Source organism: Ursus arctos, unplaced genomic scaffold (genome assembly GCF_023065955.2).
Source record: "Ursus arctos isolate Adak ecotype North America unplaced genomic scaffold, UrsArc2.0 scaffold_13, whole genome shotgun sequence".
In the NCBI taxonomy this organism is placed as follows: Eukaryota; Metazoa; Chordata; class Mammalia; order Carnivora; family Ursidae; genus Ursus; species Ursus arctos.
Genome location: NW_026622797.1, coordinates 35,154,226 through 35,170,557, shown reverse-complemented (window position 1 = coordinate 35,170,557; position 16,332 = coordinate 35,154,226). Strand labels below are relative to the sequence as shown.

The window sequence follows — 16,332 nt, the reverse complement described above, 5'->3', positions numbered from 1 at the left end:
TTAATAGATTACAACAAAAGCCACAGTCATTCAAAATCAAGGGGAAAATCAGGCTTCTAAGACTGTGCAGTGGCACTTCAAAAGCCCCAAGATTGGGTCAAGATGAGCCAGGATCATATTTCATTATTTTAAAAGAAGACTACATTCCAATTCCACCAAATAAAGCGTCATTTATGCCTGCTTTGGAAGATAATTTAAGGAAGAAAAGGTTATTTTGCCATCTTTCAACTTTTCACAATCATCCAAAGTCCCTTCCTCTCTTCCTTCACTTCCCTTTTCCCTCCCTCTCCCCGACTTCTTCTTCTTCTCCAGTCTCAGAAACTTTTTGTTAGGCCATTGTTCCCCAGTTTGGGGCTAGGAGATGGTCACATTCCCCACCTCAGGGAAACTTTAGAACCTTCATTCCCTGAAACTGTTCTAGAATTTAAATTCCTTCTCAAAATAGAAGAGAGTAGGGTACCTCTCTATTGCAATCTGGACTTCTACGGTCTCCTCTTAAAGCAGCCTTAGGGATATTCTAGTTACTCATCATTGGCTTGGTCCTAAAGATGACCTTCTAGAGCATGGTAAGTCAAAATTGTTTCCTTGAGACCATGATGTAGCTCTCTGGAGTAGGTTTTTGCCCCTTGAAGCCGATATCGGAACAGAAGTGTCTTACTGGCTGAGGACTCCGTAGTAGTAAATGGCACTCATTAACACAAGTTGTTTGAGGGGTGCCTTGGTGGTTCAGATGGTTAAGCATCCAACTCTTGATTTTGACTTGGTTCATGATCTCAGGGCAAGGCCTAAGACTAAGCCCCATGTCGGACTCTGCACTGGGCTTGGAGTTTGCTTGGGATTCGCTTCTTTCTCTCTCCCTCTCTTTGCCCCTTTCTTCTTCTTCACCACCACCCCCATCTCTCTCTCCCTAAGAAAAAAAAAAAAAGACAAGTTGTTTGATTGAAAGACTGAGCAGTCATGGCATGCTTGCATATGTGAGAATAACATCAGAAGCATCTTTCTATATACGTGTCCTTCCCCAGCCTTCCCTCAAATAAAATGCTGGGCATGAAATCAGGGGAAAAGAGTATTACCTATCTTTCATTTAAGTTTTTCAACAAATATTTATTGAGTAGCTACTGCATTAAAGCTCTTGCAAAAAAAAAAGGCGGGGGGGAGAGGCAAAGCTACCACACTCTTTGGAGCAACAGTAGCAATGCTTACCTCTGTATCTGGTATGTGGACCTCATACACCTCAAGGTTCTCTGTGTACAAAATTATGCAAATGAATCAGAAACCCACTGCTAGAGGCCCCAATATTATCTACCTACCACCAAAATAACCTGTTCTGTGAATTGTGTTTCCTTCTGAAGTATTTTTATAGGGAATCAAAATTAAGGTTGCATTTCTACAAAAATAAGTTCATCATTTTTGTAATTATTACGACATATTCTTCCTAATATTACAAAAAATAGTATAATTCAGTATCGCCTTGACATATTATAAAAATGGCTAGGAATATAATAAAAATTCAGTAGATAATAAATTATGATAGTTAGGGACTCAGTCAAAGCAAGGGAAGGAAATGAACTAGTTAGGAAATGGACTAGTGTGCTACTAACTCATTAGTTAGTAGCAAAGAGGTGGGAAATTGGGCTTCTAATGATCATGTCAGTGTTGGGAGAGAAAGTCCACATACAGAAAGTTGTGTATCCGAAGAATGAAAGTAATTCTTTAATTTCTTCTGCATTAGTCAGATGCCTATTAGAGGACCTATATTCTGTTTTCCTTACAACATTTTGAAAGTTCATCAAGAAAAAAGAGCTTACAAGTGTTAATTTGACATATGGGAAATAATGTTTGATGAGAAAAAGTTAAAAGTCATGTAGCCTGGCAGAGTCTGTTAAATTTAAAGGATCAAGCTTCTGAAGAACACTCATTATAGGATGAATCTCCTTATTAGACTGGTTGAAAATTGAATGGGAAAACAAGCTCTCTGCCTTTGACCCGATATTTTAAATCCACCAGAAAAATAGAACTTTTCTGTTTATGGTAGGAAGGAACCTTAAAGAAAAATGTGCATATATGGTTATATACACACAGGCATGCACACACATTTGCTACACATGTGCCTACCCTCCTGACTCTCTCTCCCACCCTAAAACACATCAGTGCAGTGACAAAAGGAGGACAGTGAAAGCCATAAAATGAGATACAGTCAAATCTTACTAATCTCACTTAATTATAGGCCCAAACATTCAATTACCAAAATATTTTAGAGAAATTAAACCAGTTGTATTCCACTCAAGTACATGTAACCAGTATTGATGACATAATTACAAGAAGCTATCTTGCTGGTTTTAGAAAATGCATGTGGAAAGTATTTCTAATTAAGAACAGATATTTGCAGAAAGAGACCAGGATAAAAAGTACCTAAAACAGTTTGCATTATCTGCCACAGGTGAAATATTGCCATTTCTGATCTTATTTCCATTTTGAATAAAATTTATTTATTACAAATTTTAATATAGTAGAGGCTAAATGAGATTTTTCTGTTTTCCATCCTAGTTTAAGAAATCAATAGTTTGAGATTAAGTCTAATTCAAAAAATGTTTTAAATACTGAAGGTGAAAATATTTGAGAATGTACTGAAGGCACATTTAAAAAGTGAATTTCACATAGGTAATCAATAAATAGCTGAAAATATTAAATTAAAGCTATAAATGCGTGTGACATCTCTACTAAAAATATCCTGGAGTAGCACACGCCAAATAGGAGACTTGGTAGTTGTTTTCCGTCTGTGATGTAATTCCAGATTAGAGTTTCATTTTTTCCCCCATAGAACAATAAAAAGCTTCAAAGAAAAGAAAGAGTGGGCTGTGGTAGGATGAGAATTAGACATTAGAATCAACTAGCACATAAAATGATGAAAGAGATTAAAATAATATCAACGTTTCTGGTATAATCGATCACTGCAAATGTGTCAGCAAGTCTGAGGCCATCCCCTTCTGTCAATACAACCGAGGAGACAACTTGAGTAAGGCAGGAAGTAGAGCCCAGTCAAACATGGCTATCAACACTTCTCTTTTTGTCTCAGAAGAACAAAATTCTGAGGCCAGTTCTTGGAACAAACAGAAATTTATCCAAATGAAAATCAAATGATAAATGCCAAGAGAATATTCTTTCTTTGGAATTGTTTCAGTTCTTCGACTTAACCAGCTGGAATAAATTTTCAAGTAGCATTGTGTTCAGCCTTTTGAAATGAAGGACTTTTCTGTTAATTGGAAAGCTATATTTCATCAAAGATGAAGACAGTGCTCTTGGCTTACTGATTCTCTTTAAAAAAGAAGAAAAAAAAGGCCTTTGGTGGATATTTACCCTAAACAAATCCCAGAACATGTATTTCAAGTGTAAATGACTGAACTGTGAGACTATATACCTAACTAAAGAAAAATGGTGAAAATTCAAATACCAATGTTATTCTAAGCTCTGCATGAAAACTCGCTATTATACTGAGCTCCCTCCTGAGAGGAATATGTAAGGACAGAAAAAAATTTGAAAAACAGTAACTTTCAGAATCAAATATTGATACAACTGAGGTTTTTGGTTTTCTAAGGTAAATGAATTGGTTAAGTCACAAATTTAAGCATTCTTTTTTATGTTACTTTAAAATGTGTTTTAAGGACAGAGATAGCATGATTATCAACTCAGAAAGATTTAGAGCAAGAAAATAAAATTTAACCAGGAAAAAATATTTAAGACTCAGATTTTCAAACCAACCTACACTTTAGGCAGTACTTTCAACTTAACTGCTGATTAGTGATATATTAAATACACATTTAAAATCTAAATTGACAGAGTTAGGCAAACTGATTTATCACAAAGAAGAAGAAAAGTTTTAAAAAGGAATTAATTATAATGTAATACTAAAGAAATAATGTTTCCAGACTTAAGGGAATCGCTCAATAAGTAATCTGAATGATAGTTATGTATTCTGCTTTAAAATAATTTTATAAGAAAACCTATTCATGATACTATTTATATACTTTGAGTCTGGCAATATGTGTATGATAGGAATTTTTAAAGAGACTATTTTATTGGCTTTTGAAAATATTTAAATTGCTGTCATAGATTTTTCTTTAATTTTTTTATTTATGTCCAGTTTAGTTAAGATATAGTGTATTATTAATTTCAGGGGTAGAATTTAGTGATTCATCAGTTGCATATCACACCCAGTGCTCATTACATTAAGTACTCCCCCTAATGCCCATCACCTTATTACCCTACCCCCTACCCACCTCCTCTCCAGGAACCCTCAGTTTGTTTCCTAGGGTTAGAAGTCTCTTATGGTAGGTCCTCTCTGTTTTCATCTTATTTTTCTTTCCCTTCCCCTATGTTCACCTGTTTTCTTAAATTCCACGTATGAGTGAAATCATATGGTTTTTATCTTTCTCAGACTGACTTATTTTGCTTAGCATAATACCCTCTAGTTCCATCCAGATCGTTGCAAATGGCAAGATTTCATTCTATTTGACAGCTGAGTAATATTCCATTGTGCATATGTACCACATCTTTTTTTATCCATTCATCCATCAATGGACATCTGAGCTCTTTCTGTATTTTCCATACTGTGGACTGCAATAGATTTTTTTAAGGATGGTGAGAAAGAAGCATTTGACATAAACATTCCATAGACACACACACACACACACACACACACACACACACACACACCTTGAGATACAAGCTGATGGTCTACAGCAGCAGCCAGCATGAGCCTGGTGTTACAAAAAGATAAACACATCAGTTCATTTTTTGAAATAGTCATTAATACTTTGAGGAGATTGGTCTAAACTGAAAATTTCACGGAGGACGTTCAGTAGTGTAAGTAGGCAGGCTTCAGTAATTTTTGAAATAGTGGAGCCAGCCACACCATTATCTAATTTCTGAAGAAAAGCAATGTACACATTAATCCTATCATAAATTCACAAACAGTATATAAAACAATCAGAATATCATATGCAGAGTCATTTTTTCCTTGAGGGAGCAGTTAATGCTCATTTCACAGACTAGCTATGAACTTCATGGCAAAAGGAATGTACTAAATTTGACTGGATTCAATAAGTGAAATTTACCAGCATACCCATTGACAAGTGAAAATCGGAATAAGTTTACATGCTTATGCAGTAGATACAATTGTATAAGATCCAAGATCTAGTTCAAAACACATTATGCAAATATGCTTAGACCAAAAAATTTTCGACATATAAATTAATGTGTGTGATTTAGTTTCCAAGAGTTTTGTAATCTCACCTAATGTGGTGGATAAAATTTCAAAGTCAAGAGATTTTGCACTCAAACAAACAAATAAAATACCGAAATTACTAATTTCAAATGAAATTTTCATCGAAAGGTAGTGATTCAAGAGAAATAAATTTACATAAAAAGAATACTAAACTTAAAATGGTTACCTAAATAACATAGTTATATAAATTGTAATGCCCTCCTATGTTTTTAAAATATTATAAAATAAAACATAGGGTACCCTTTACTTTTATAATGACTAGGTTGTAAATATTGCAAATAGTAAAAAATCTCTGGGCACTTTCTCCTCTGTGCTTCTAACTATTCTTTTCACACTGATAATTTACAGCAGGAAGACGTGCTATATGCCTAGTATGCAATATCCAGCATCTTTAACAGTTTCTTTTGGACTCTGACTAATGTCCCTCTTGAGTGCAAGGAGCCAGGCTAGGGTTCTGGGCAGCAGATGCAATGAGATGGAATAGTTACCTTGGGTGAAAGGGGCATGGAAATTTCTGTCAGCACAGAGCTAAAATTCAAAATTTCAGATCCTGAATCTTCAGTGAGTGATGAAATTATTTAAACAACAGAGGGAAAAAAATCTGTCAAGGCGAACTGAAAGTAATCAATTCATAAGGGAAGTATTTGACTTGACAAAAGAAAGTTTATTATGCAAAAGCACATTATGAAAATAGAAGTTCTAAAAATTTGTCATTGTTTATGTTTATGACATTTGCTATAAAATGAAATGATTTACAATAGGACTGCATTTGTGCCTTACTGGGATTTTTAAATCTAAATCAGTACAGTTTTTCTTTCTCTCTTTTGATGTTAAGTGTAACAAAATATAAAAATCTCTGATAATTTTATGAGGATTTTAGAACTGTAGCAGTGGTAGTTTAAAGGTAAAATAAGGTTTCTGAATTATATATAAATGACGTAACAGGTAAATAATTTCTAGAATTCACATATACTGCATCCTACCTCTTTACAACTGGGAAGGGGATGGAAATACTGAAAAACACACAGACTGTAGCAATAAGAAAGAAGAGAGGAAAGAATGAGGTGACCAGCTGGTGCTGACACAAAGTATCTCTTTCAAGATGCTGTTAGGATCTGATGAGCAACTTGCTGCTCAGAATTCAAATTCCAAGAGGTGAAGAAAGTATATTCTAAACCACAATTTTTATAAAAGTCTCTGTTGTGTTAGGTTAGTCCACACACTTGCCTTGCCCCCTTTTTTGACCCAGTAGCTTAAGCGTGAAGTAAAACAAGGACGCCTAGCCGCTGCGTGCTCTATGGAGGTGTGACCTGGAGGCAGAGGAGTCCAGTGTGGCTAAGAGCCTCATTTTCCTCAGTGTTCGGTGGAGGTTCCAGTAGAGCTCGTAGACATGGCTCTCTCACTTAGAAGCATGCCTGCTACAGGGGCGCCTGCCTGGCACAATGTGAGCGGAGGACTCTCCGATTCAGCTCAGGTCATGATTTCAGGGTTGCGAGATCAGGCCAGGAATCACTGGACTCTCTGTTCAGCAAGGAGTTGGCTTGAGATTCTTTCACTCTCCCTCTGCCCCTGCCCCTCTCCACACTTGCTCGCTGGAGCTCTCTCTCTTTCTCTCTCTCTCAAATAAATGAATCTTAAACAAAAAAAAAAAAGAAGAAGAAGAAGAAGAAGAAGTAATATGCCTGGTACATCTAAGTGTCCCTTAAACTTTAATTACCATTACTCTTACTATTTTTAGAAGCAGACCTCCCTAGTCATCTTCACCGTGATTACTGCAACAGGCTACTAATTAGGAGCTTATTGAGCAAAGAGAGTAAAATATAAGTAACCTAATCTAGGAAAGGTGAGCGAGTGAGGAAGGTCCCCCTCAAGGAGTGACATGTGGTGGAGAATTAAACACAAAGTCTGAGTAAGAGCTGGAGAATGCATTCTAGTGAATGTATCAAACACATGGGATTGGTAAACATAGGGGTTGTGGTGTGTGAAGTGCAGGGGTGACTAGGAAGAGAAGTATGAGGCCAATGAAGGGAGTGACAAAGCGAGCAGGGGCCAGGACAGAGGAGCAGAACCCTGAGTGCCATGGTAAGACACTTGGGTTTATCCGCTTTGACCTCCTAAAATTTACACTCAGTGTCTTACAGTCAGGACAGTCTTGTTTCTGAATTCCTAAAAGAATGTGACACAAATAGATTGCATCTCTTGTATGAGTCCTTTTCAACTGGTGGGAAAATGCTATTTCGATTGTAATATATTTTAATGATCAGAGCTTTCTTTGCAAAAATGGTTCATGGTAATTTCTCAAATTAACAGCATTTGGTAGAGTATGTAATTCTATTTTTCCAAATTATTTTTCTGTGAATAATTAATCAGAGGCATCTTGGAAGTTAAATAGAAATGCAATTAAGTTAATTCAGGTATTAAACTACAGAATAAATAATTTAGGTAGCTTTACACTTCAATTTGGAGAAATTAAGTGCCTATTTACAAATCCATTCCTTCATATTTTCACTATATTTGTTATAAATTCCTAGGTTAGAGTAATATCAAGGAAATAAGTATTTCTATTGTTTGAAGGATTTTATTTGTTTATTTATTTGACAGAGAGAGAGAGAGAGAGCAAGAATGAACACAAGCAGAGAGAGAGGGAGAAGCAGGCTTCCCGCTGAACGGGGAGCCCGACGCAGGGCTCGATCCCAGGACCCCGGGATCACAACCTGAGCAGAAGGCGGACACTTAACGGACTGAGCCACCCAGGCACCCCTATTTCTATTTTATTTTTTAAAAAAAACAAGCAAAAAACAAAAGGTTTGAATGTATTCCTGAAGTTAATTCTACGTGGTAATAATACAGCTGAAAAGGAATTTGGCCTTTCTGACTTTTAGCTGTGTTCTTTACCTCTGGGTCAGGCTGTTCTGTGTTTGGATAGCCCACAATCCAAAAGCATTTATATATTATATGTATCTACATACCAGATCATAATTGCTAAAGAAGTTAGACTGTAGCAATTTCCCCTCCTCTGCAAAGTTTCCCCAGTGATATATTAACTAAAAGGAATAAAATTTGGAATTCTCATCCTCTATACATAAAAATCAGGTCAATTTTAGACTTAAAAATCATTAGATTAACCCCATTTTCGCACGATTTGTGCTTTTTTGAAGGCATAAAGCCATGCGTTTCCAATTGAACTTCATTCCATAGCCAATGAAGAGAAAACAGCTAGCAATACATTTTACATTTTAATGAAATATTTATTTAATTGGTTTTAGTTATAGATTCGGTAATATTTAGTCCTCCATCTGGAATGTGGGATACATTTTTGCTTTTTGAAAAAGATTTTAACAGCTTGTCTTGGAAGCGGAGCTACTGAAAGCTCAATGGCTCCCCTTAGTGGTGTCATGTGAGAAATTCACCAAGAAGTCACTTTCATAAAGTGACTAAAACCTCTGCCTAGACACTTCTAAACATTCAGAAAACTGTGAACTGATATTCACAATTTGAGTAATTCCCAACAAATAAATTCTATCTGTGATTCTATGGAAGCAACCCTTTTTATAACCCTATTATATTTTAAAAGGTAATTTAGCATTTTCTATAGTTTTCATTTTTCATTTGGAACTTAAATAGGAAAATAACAGGACAGTTTCCTTCTCTCTTTGTTCATTTTTACATGTTATTCCTTTTAGTTCATATTTCTATTTGAACAGATTTTAAAAAGACAACCTGCAACTAATTTTCATTTTGTATCTAGGCGTCTGTTCCAAATGCACCTAATCAGAAAAGTTGTCTTAAAAATGAGTAGCTATACAGTACATAAAAAAACATATTTTATATACATAAAGAAATTAAATGAGAAACCATATGATGTGAAATAAACTTTGAGAGTATACATTTAAGGAAACTGGATCTTCTATTGGTCTATAGCTGTGGTTCTTATTCTCTATCAGAATAAACTCGGGGGGCGCCTGGGTAGTGCACTCGTTAAGCGTCTGTCTTCGGCTCAGGGCGTGATCCCGGCATTCCGGTATCGAGTCCCACATCGGGCTCCTCCGCTGGGAGCCTGCTTCTTCCTCTCTCACTCCCCCTGCTGTGTTCCCTCTCTCGCTGGCTGTCTCTCTGTCAAATAAATAAATAAAATCTTTAAAAAAAATAAAAAATAAAAAAAATAAACTCGGGGTGAACTTGTTAACTACTGGTTCCTGGGCCCCTCATAAACCTACTGAATTATAAGCTCCAGGGGTGGGGCCTAAGAATATGTGTTTTTCAAAGTCATATATGCTTGGAAGCCTGGCCTGCAGAAGGCCCTAGCAGGTGCTTAGATAAATGACTATGTATTTCCGTATTAATAGGAAATAATTTCAGTATCTCAAAAATATCACCTATTCAATTATGTGATACTGGTTTGCAATGAAATCTTAAATAATATGTGGCTAGACTGATCTGCACAGAGATTTGAGCTACTCTTTTAAAAGTTAAGGCTCAACCCTGGGTATTATATCAGACTGATGAATCACTGACCTCTACCTCTGAAACCAATAATACATCATATGTTAATTGAATTTAAATTTTTTTAAAAAGTTAAGGCTCAAAAATAAATACCTGTCACTGTGTACACTCCCTTTATGGATTCTAATTAGAAAAGTGCTCCTGAAATAGGAAATAAGGTCACATGCCAGCATATCCTATTGGCCTTTTCTAAACTAGTCACAGAAACATCCAAACTCTGCCCTGCTGTCAGATTCTGATACTTGCCATTTTCCGGTTTTCAGTATCACTGATCATCAGGACAAACTCCCAACATGGCAATTGAGTCCTGTACATCGTTCCAGCTTCTCTGAGTAATGTCCTATATTTAGACTGTGATCAAACCAAGGAAGTCTACTTTTTCAGTTCCCCAGATTCACCATGTCCTTGCATGCCTTCATTGACATACTGTTGACTGCCCGAATCCCCTTTTGCCCTCTTCTGCCTGGCAAACGCTCACTCATTCTTTAAGGCTCAAAACATCACCCCATCTGGGGAGTCTTTTTCAATCTCCATTGGCAGAGGTCATTGCTTTCCTTGCTGTGCTCCCCTTAGGAGCTTGCACACGCCCCTCTCTATTTTAGCATTAGTTTCTAACTATAATTATTGTGCCTGTCTCCATGTCTCATTTGTATCTCCAAGTTGTAGCACACTTTTTGGCATGGAGTAGAAGCTTAATTCATGTTTGTGTAATGAGTTAATAACATTAGCTTTCATTTCTTCCATGATTAATGCATGCCATGCACTATGCTAAGTGCTTTACAAGCATCTCGTGTAATCTTTACAACATTTAGCAAGTAGTAATAATTAGCCACATGTTAAATATCAGCTAATCCTGAGAGATACCAACAAATTGCCAAAAGTCACACAGCTAGCTGGTGGCAGACCTAGAATTTGAGCACTGTGTTTTTCTGACCCTAAAAACAGCAATCTTAAATAAACATTGCACCATAAAGGCCCAGGTCCTACTTGATTGCTAATAGCAATTTCTCTTGGATGGTCTCTATCCAACATCACCCTCATGCATGGAACATCGAGGGACGATGATCATTAGAACACTCTACAACTCTATCTGGTGCATGTGTACACATGCATAATCCGTGAATGATGAAATGCAAACATGTATGTAAGATTGCCGTAGTTTGCTTAGTTTGCAAACTTACCAAAAAAGGTATGAGACAACTATTGACCACATCAATAAAAAGTCATCAGAATAGAAAAAGAAGTCCCCTTTAATGAAAACCTTACAAAATTTCCTGAATTGCATGTGATTTTTAGTGGACTGCAGCCACTCTCCTGCATTTCTATTTTATTTTTTGGACGAGAGGAAAATATATTATTTATGCAAAAGGGTGGTTAGTGTTTCCAACCACTAACACGTGGTGTGTAAAAAATAATAATCCCATTTTTGTATTGTGCAATAGCCCTCTGTTGGGCAACAATCATGTACAATGTGCTAGTTTCCTGTTACTTTATTAGACCCTCCCCTTACACTCACCGCCCAGGCTAGTTACTCCTTGGATAATAAAACTGTAATGCTGAGTTTCATGCTACTTCCAAAAATGTTTCTGCCTGTCTTAAGAAATAATCATATCAGTTTGCTAATAAGCAGAAATGTACTGTTAAGTTGAGTATGTTGTCACATGTAGCTAAAAAACATATAAATCAATCTGGGGCCAAGAAAGAAACAATATATTTCTTATGTGTTCAGAATATTATGGTTAAGATCACAGCTGTAAGATGTTGGACCACCATCAAGAGAACAATGTCAAACACTGGACTTTTGGATAATTTCCATAAAAATAACATTTTGTTTGGGGTCAGTAGTTTTTATGGAACTTTGGAATAACTTTCACTGACAATTTTTTTAGAGTTGAACTTGAACACCTCCGAAATGCTCCTCAAAATGGAAATACTATGTAATCTAACCTTTGCGGCCAGGTCCTTCTGAAAACCAAGCACATATCATGAAAACCAGCATTTCTCTCTTTCACTTTGTACAGTTTCATGAAAATTAAATTATGCTTCATATTCAGGAAGGTAAATTTGCTCTTCAGTTTTCTCTGTTTAATTACCAAGTTCAAGTCAGCACTTGAAATCTGTAATTAAAGCCAGAATGAGAAAAAAACAAAACCTGGATTCCTTCCTCAGAAATTTAATCAATCCAGCAAATTCTTTCAAGTGAAAAGAATAATGGAATTGGTCAATCCGTGTACAACTAGTTCAGCTCTAGGCATGATAGTCAATTCTAACATTTTTTGTTCATCTCTGCATAGCCAAAACAATTCAGCTGATACTTGTCTTACAGTGGTCTGAATTCTCATTTTTGTTAACTGTCTTTTTAGAGTCCAGAATTTGGAGGTGCATTATGTTTAGCTCAACAAGGCAAGTTTTCATAAAGTAGTTGGAAGATTTTATAAATATAGTCTTAGACAAAGCTAGTTGTGGCATAAAATCATTAATCCAAGGAGACTTTGTTGGCCCAGGATACATATGCAGTATTAATAATATTGCTCCCTAGGATTCTGTAACCAGAGCTCAAGAAGAAGAAAGCCAAACCACTGAATTCAATATTTGCAGCCTATTTCAGGACATGAAAATATTTTGGTTCTTTCATACAAATAAAGTCTCCAAAATTCTTTGTCCAAAATGATTTTTTTCTAGACAGATACTAATTTCAAATTTTACATGGTTCAGTCTGTGGGGATACATGTTATCAGAATTTGTCCCACATCAAGGAGTAGATGGTTCCTAGTTTTCATTAGTTTTCATTTCCTATGATATTGATTTAATTCAGTAATTTCTCATTGGGATATATATATATATATATATATATATATATATATATATATATATGGTGATGGATGTTACTAAACCTTGCCCTCAGAAATTATTTTGCACTGTAGACTAAATATACATATATTAATGTTTACATGATAATAAAATACCAAGTTAATTCACTGTAGAGAAATAAATGAAAATAAGAAACAAAACAAAACTAAAACAAAAAAAGAAAGTAATGAAAACAGCCCATCCAATTTGGTGGAGGTGTCATGCACTTTGCTCAAATTACTCTCTTCCCCTAAAACTCTTAGCAATTTTCCAATGCCAACAGGACGCAACTCAGTTGTTCACCCCGGCTCCAGTCTACCTTGCAGTATGCCCTTCCACATCAAAACCTTTAAGGTCGTGTTGATTCCACTTTTTAAAATGCCACGGACTGTGAATCTGAACTAAATCTATGCTTCAAACCCAGTTCAAGATCAGGGACCTCCATGGAATCCAGTGTATATCCAATAAATATTTGCTCATTTGAGTGATAGAGACACAATGTTCCTGCCTGCATAGCTGATACCATAGGGTTATTGATAAGTTATAGTTAGCACCCTGCATGTAATTGCAAAGGAAATTAATTTCAACATATAAACATTTTTGTTGAAATAAAGTACAGTTATCCTGGTATTTGCATATTTGTTATGTAAATCAATTCTCTTTTAGTAGATGGCATGTAGTTATATCAGCACATTGCAAATGTGTAACTGCTACTTGGAAAATTTGAATACAAAGTAGTGCCTTAAATAGGAGTCAGATAACATATACATGTTAAAAATTTCTTATATGAAATCTATCCAAAACTTTATATTAAATATCCATACGTAACTATTATGTAAAATAATGATCAAACTTATAACTACAGAACCCTCTACTGTCCAAAATTATCATATATTAATTACTTCATTGTATTTTGTGCTCCATGTTCACATTTCTTGAAATATGGTACAGATTTAAGCAAAAGTAGCTGAGTGAATGATTTGAACACTAGATGCTTGGTATCTATGGGTATGATATGCAACCTAAGAGAAATTTAATTCATTTTTTAAAACTTAAAATAACCAAGTAGAATATGATTGAATATATTTTTAAAATATGTATTCTTTCATTTCAGGAAAAAAAGGAAGGGAGAGGAAAAGAAAAAAACCTAATAAAGAAGAAAGTAAGGATGCAATACCTGATAACAAAGGTCTGGAACCCAGCAGAGAAACTCCAGAACAACGAGAAAACAAAGACAAACAGCAGCAGAAGAAGCGAAAGGTCCAAGATAAACCACAGAAATCGGTATCGGTCAGCACTGTACATTAAAGGGTCCCATGAGATCGTTGGAAACTCATGATGCTGCTATCTCAACCAGATGCCCAGGACAGGTGCTCTAGCCATTAGGACCACAAATGGACAACGTGTCAGTTACTGCTCAGTCTCAACAACATTCCAAATAGTTGCTATATTCTTCATACAAGCATAGTTAACAACAAAGAGCCAAAAGTTCAAAGAAGGGATGTTTTCAAATGGTTATCTTACATGCTTCTGTGCATTTCTAAGAGACAAGAAATTTTGTACATACTTATCAATAGGCTATAAGACGTAACAACATAATGATGACATCTGGAGAAGCAACATCTTTTCCCTATAAAAATAATTTTTCAAGCTATTGCTTTAAGAAGCGAAAGATAGTTCTGCAAATTCAAAGATGCAGTATCCCTTCAAAGTAAATAAGAGATCAGGGAAGAGAAACATCTTTCAAAGAACAGTGTTGTTTTGTCCAGGAGATCTAGAGAGTGCTCAGATACTAGGGCCTGGCATTTGGAATCATAGGAATTATCACCACAGAAAAGACTGTTTTCAGATCGGTTCTATTGCCCTCACCCTGTCCTTCCGCAAGAAACATGAGCGTGTACACCAGAGTTAAGCATACTGTATGGGATTGGAGAAAGGCGAAATGTGGAAGAAACCGTAGCGTTGGAGATGACTTCTGTGCTTTACGAAGCTGTGAAGGGTTGTGACTACCTGGAACAGGTCTCCAATCGATGTCAGCACTGTGTGGTTCAGCCTCTGCTACCCCTTGGGTTATATAAGTCTGTAAACATGCACCTGTAACTTCCAAAAGCAAAATCATTCTTATTAGAAGAAAATTCTGATTTCATAGAAAAACAAAAACTAGAGCAAGGAGAATAGAACATGTTTGCAAAGTCATGTGTTTTCTGAGGGAAAAACAATTTTATTACCTGCTTAATGGTCCACCTGAAACTAAAAGGGATACTACTTTCTAACAAGGTGTATCTAGTAGGGGGGAAAGCCACCACAATAAATATATTTGTTGATAGTTTTTAAAGTTTTGTTCATTTTGTTTTATTGTTTGTTTTATTGGAAAATTGTTACAGACTCATAAATTAGGAAAGGGGATTCTGTATCCTATGTAATCTGAACATTTTACATTTCTTAATGTTTGCTTTTTGAATCCACCTTTTGTAAGTAGATAGAGATTTGCTTATAGGATATTAGGAGATATTTATTCAACTTTTCCCTTAATCAACAAAATTCTAATTCTAGATGCGTAGGCCTCCGGAAATGATTTCACTGCTCCCCCTTCATTGCTTAGAAATTAGCATCTTTCCTTATATGTCAGTTCCTCCTCCATCTTGAACATTTGGCCTTTTCTTCTCCATATTTTCTGAGTCTGTGGATCTCTTTCGGGGATTGAAGTCACCCTAGCTGAAGGCCTCACCAGTGTTTCACAGAGGACACAGCCAGCCCAGGGCAGGAAGAGGCATCTCTGAGCAAGCAGCACAGAATCTCGTGGGCCACCTTAACCTTCCTGTTGTAATGGAAGGACGCTTGGCTGCTCTGCCCACTACTCTTCCTAGCCCTCTAAAGATCAATGCTTTCTGAAGAATTGGCAATTGCATCTGGCTTCTGGCTGCCTATCTCTGGTCACTCTTCTTCCACCAACTGTACTGTTCACGTGGACTGCTTGGCTTAATTCGTTTTTCACTTCTCTTGTTGTCTTCCAAGATATAAAATTTTTGAATGATGCATTTCTGTTTCTTACTTTGGTGTTTTCTTTCCTAGTCTGCATGAGATAAATGTTTCAACTAACTAGATCTATTTCCAATGTATGAAAATAATTCTATTTTCAACTACAGTTTATATCACCATGGAGAAATAAACCTTTTCCTACAAAACTATATTAAATGGAAGTATATTCCCATGTTCTAGAACTTTTGGATGGCTTCAGACTTCATCTTTGTCCTCAGTCTTATCTAGTCAAGCATAAGCAGCCAAATTATTTGTCTCTCTCTATGTTAATCATTGTCTCTAATCTTTCAAAAAGCAATTACTGGGAAGGTCTAGGCCTGAAAATGCAGTGCTGGGAAAGGGTTGAATCAACCAGGACACAACAGTTGTGGCAATGACAACGCCTTCCCTTGTGTTTTGACTCAGGACTTTTACCCTGAGGTCCTCCAGAAAGCAGCAGATAATCTAACTCCTTGATGCAGCACTTAAATAAAAGTAGAATTATTGCAAAGGAAAAAATGAAAAGTAGCCTTAATAGTCATACTTCGGGTGAAATATAAATGAAGACAAAGATAACATCAATTTTAAACATACTTGTAATAGATCTTGAGGCACATGGAAACATTATGATCTTCAAACTGGCAGCCTACTCAACTTTAAGCAAAAACTCATGATCA

At 36.0% G+C, this 16,332-nt stretch overlaps 1 protein-coding gene across 1 annotated transcript in view; it reads left to right on the top strand.

Annotated features, from left to right (window-relative positions):
• The window catches only part of RSPO3 (R-spondin 3), an 84,466-nt gene extending 68,611 nt beyond the window's left edge, over positions 1-15,855 (top strand). The window contains exon 5 of the mRNA XM_026504762.4: positions 13,752-15,855. Within this exon, the coding sequence (XP_026360547.1) occupies positions 13,752-13,945 (194 nt within the window). The 3' untranslated portion in view covers positions 13,946-15,855. The remainder of the gene's footprint in view (positions 1-13,751) is intronic.
• The last annotated feature ends 477 nt before the right edge of the window (positions 15,856-16,332 follow it).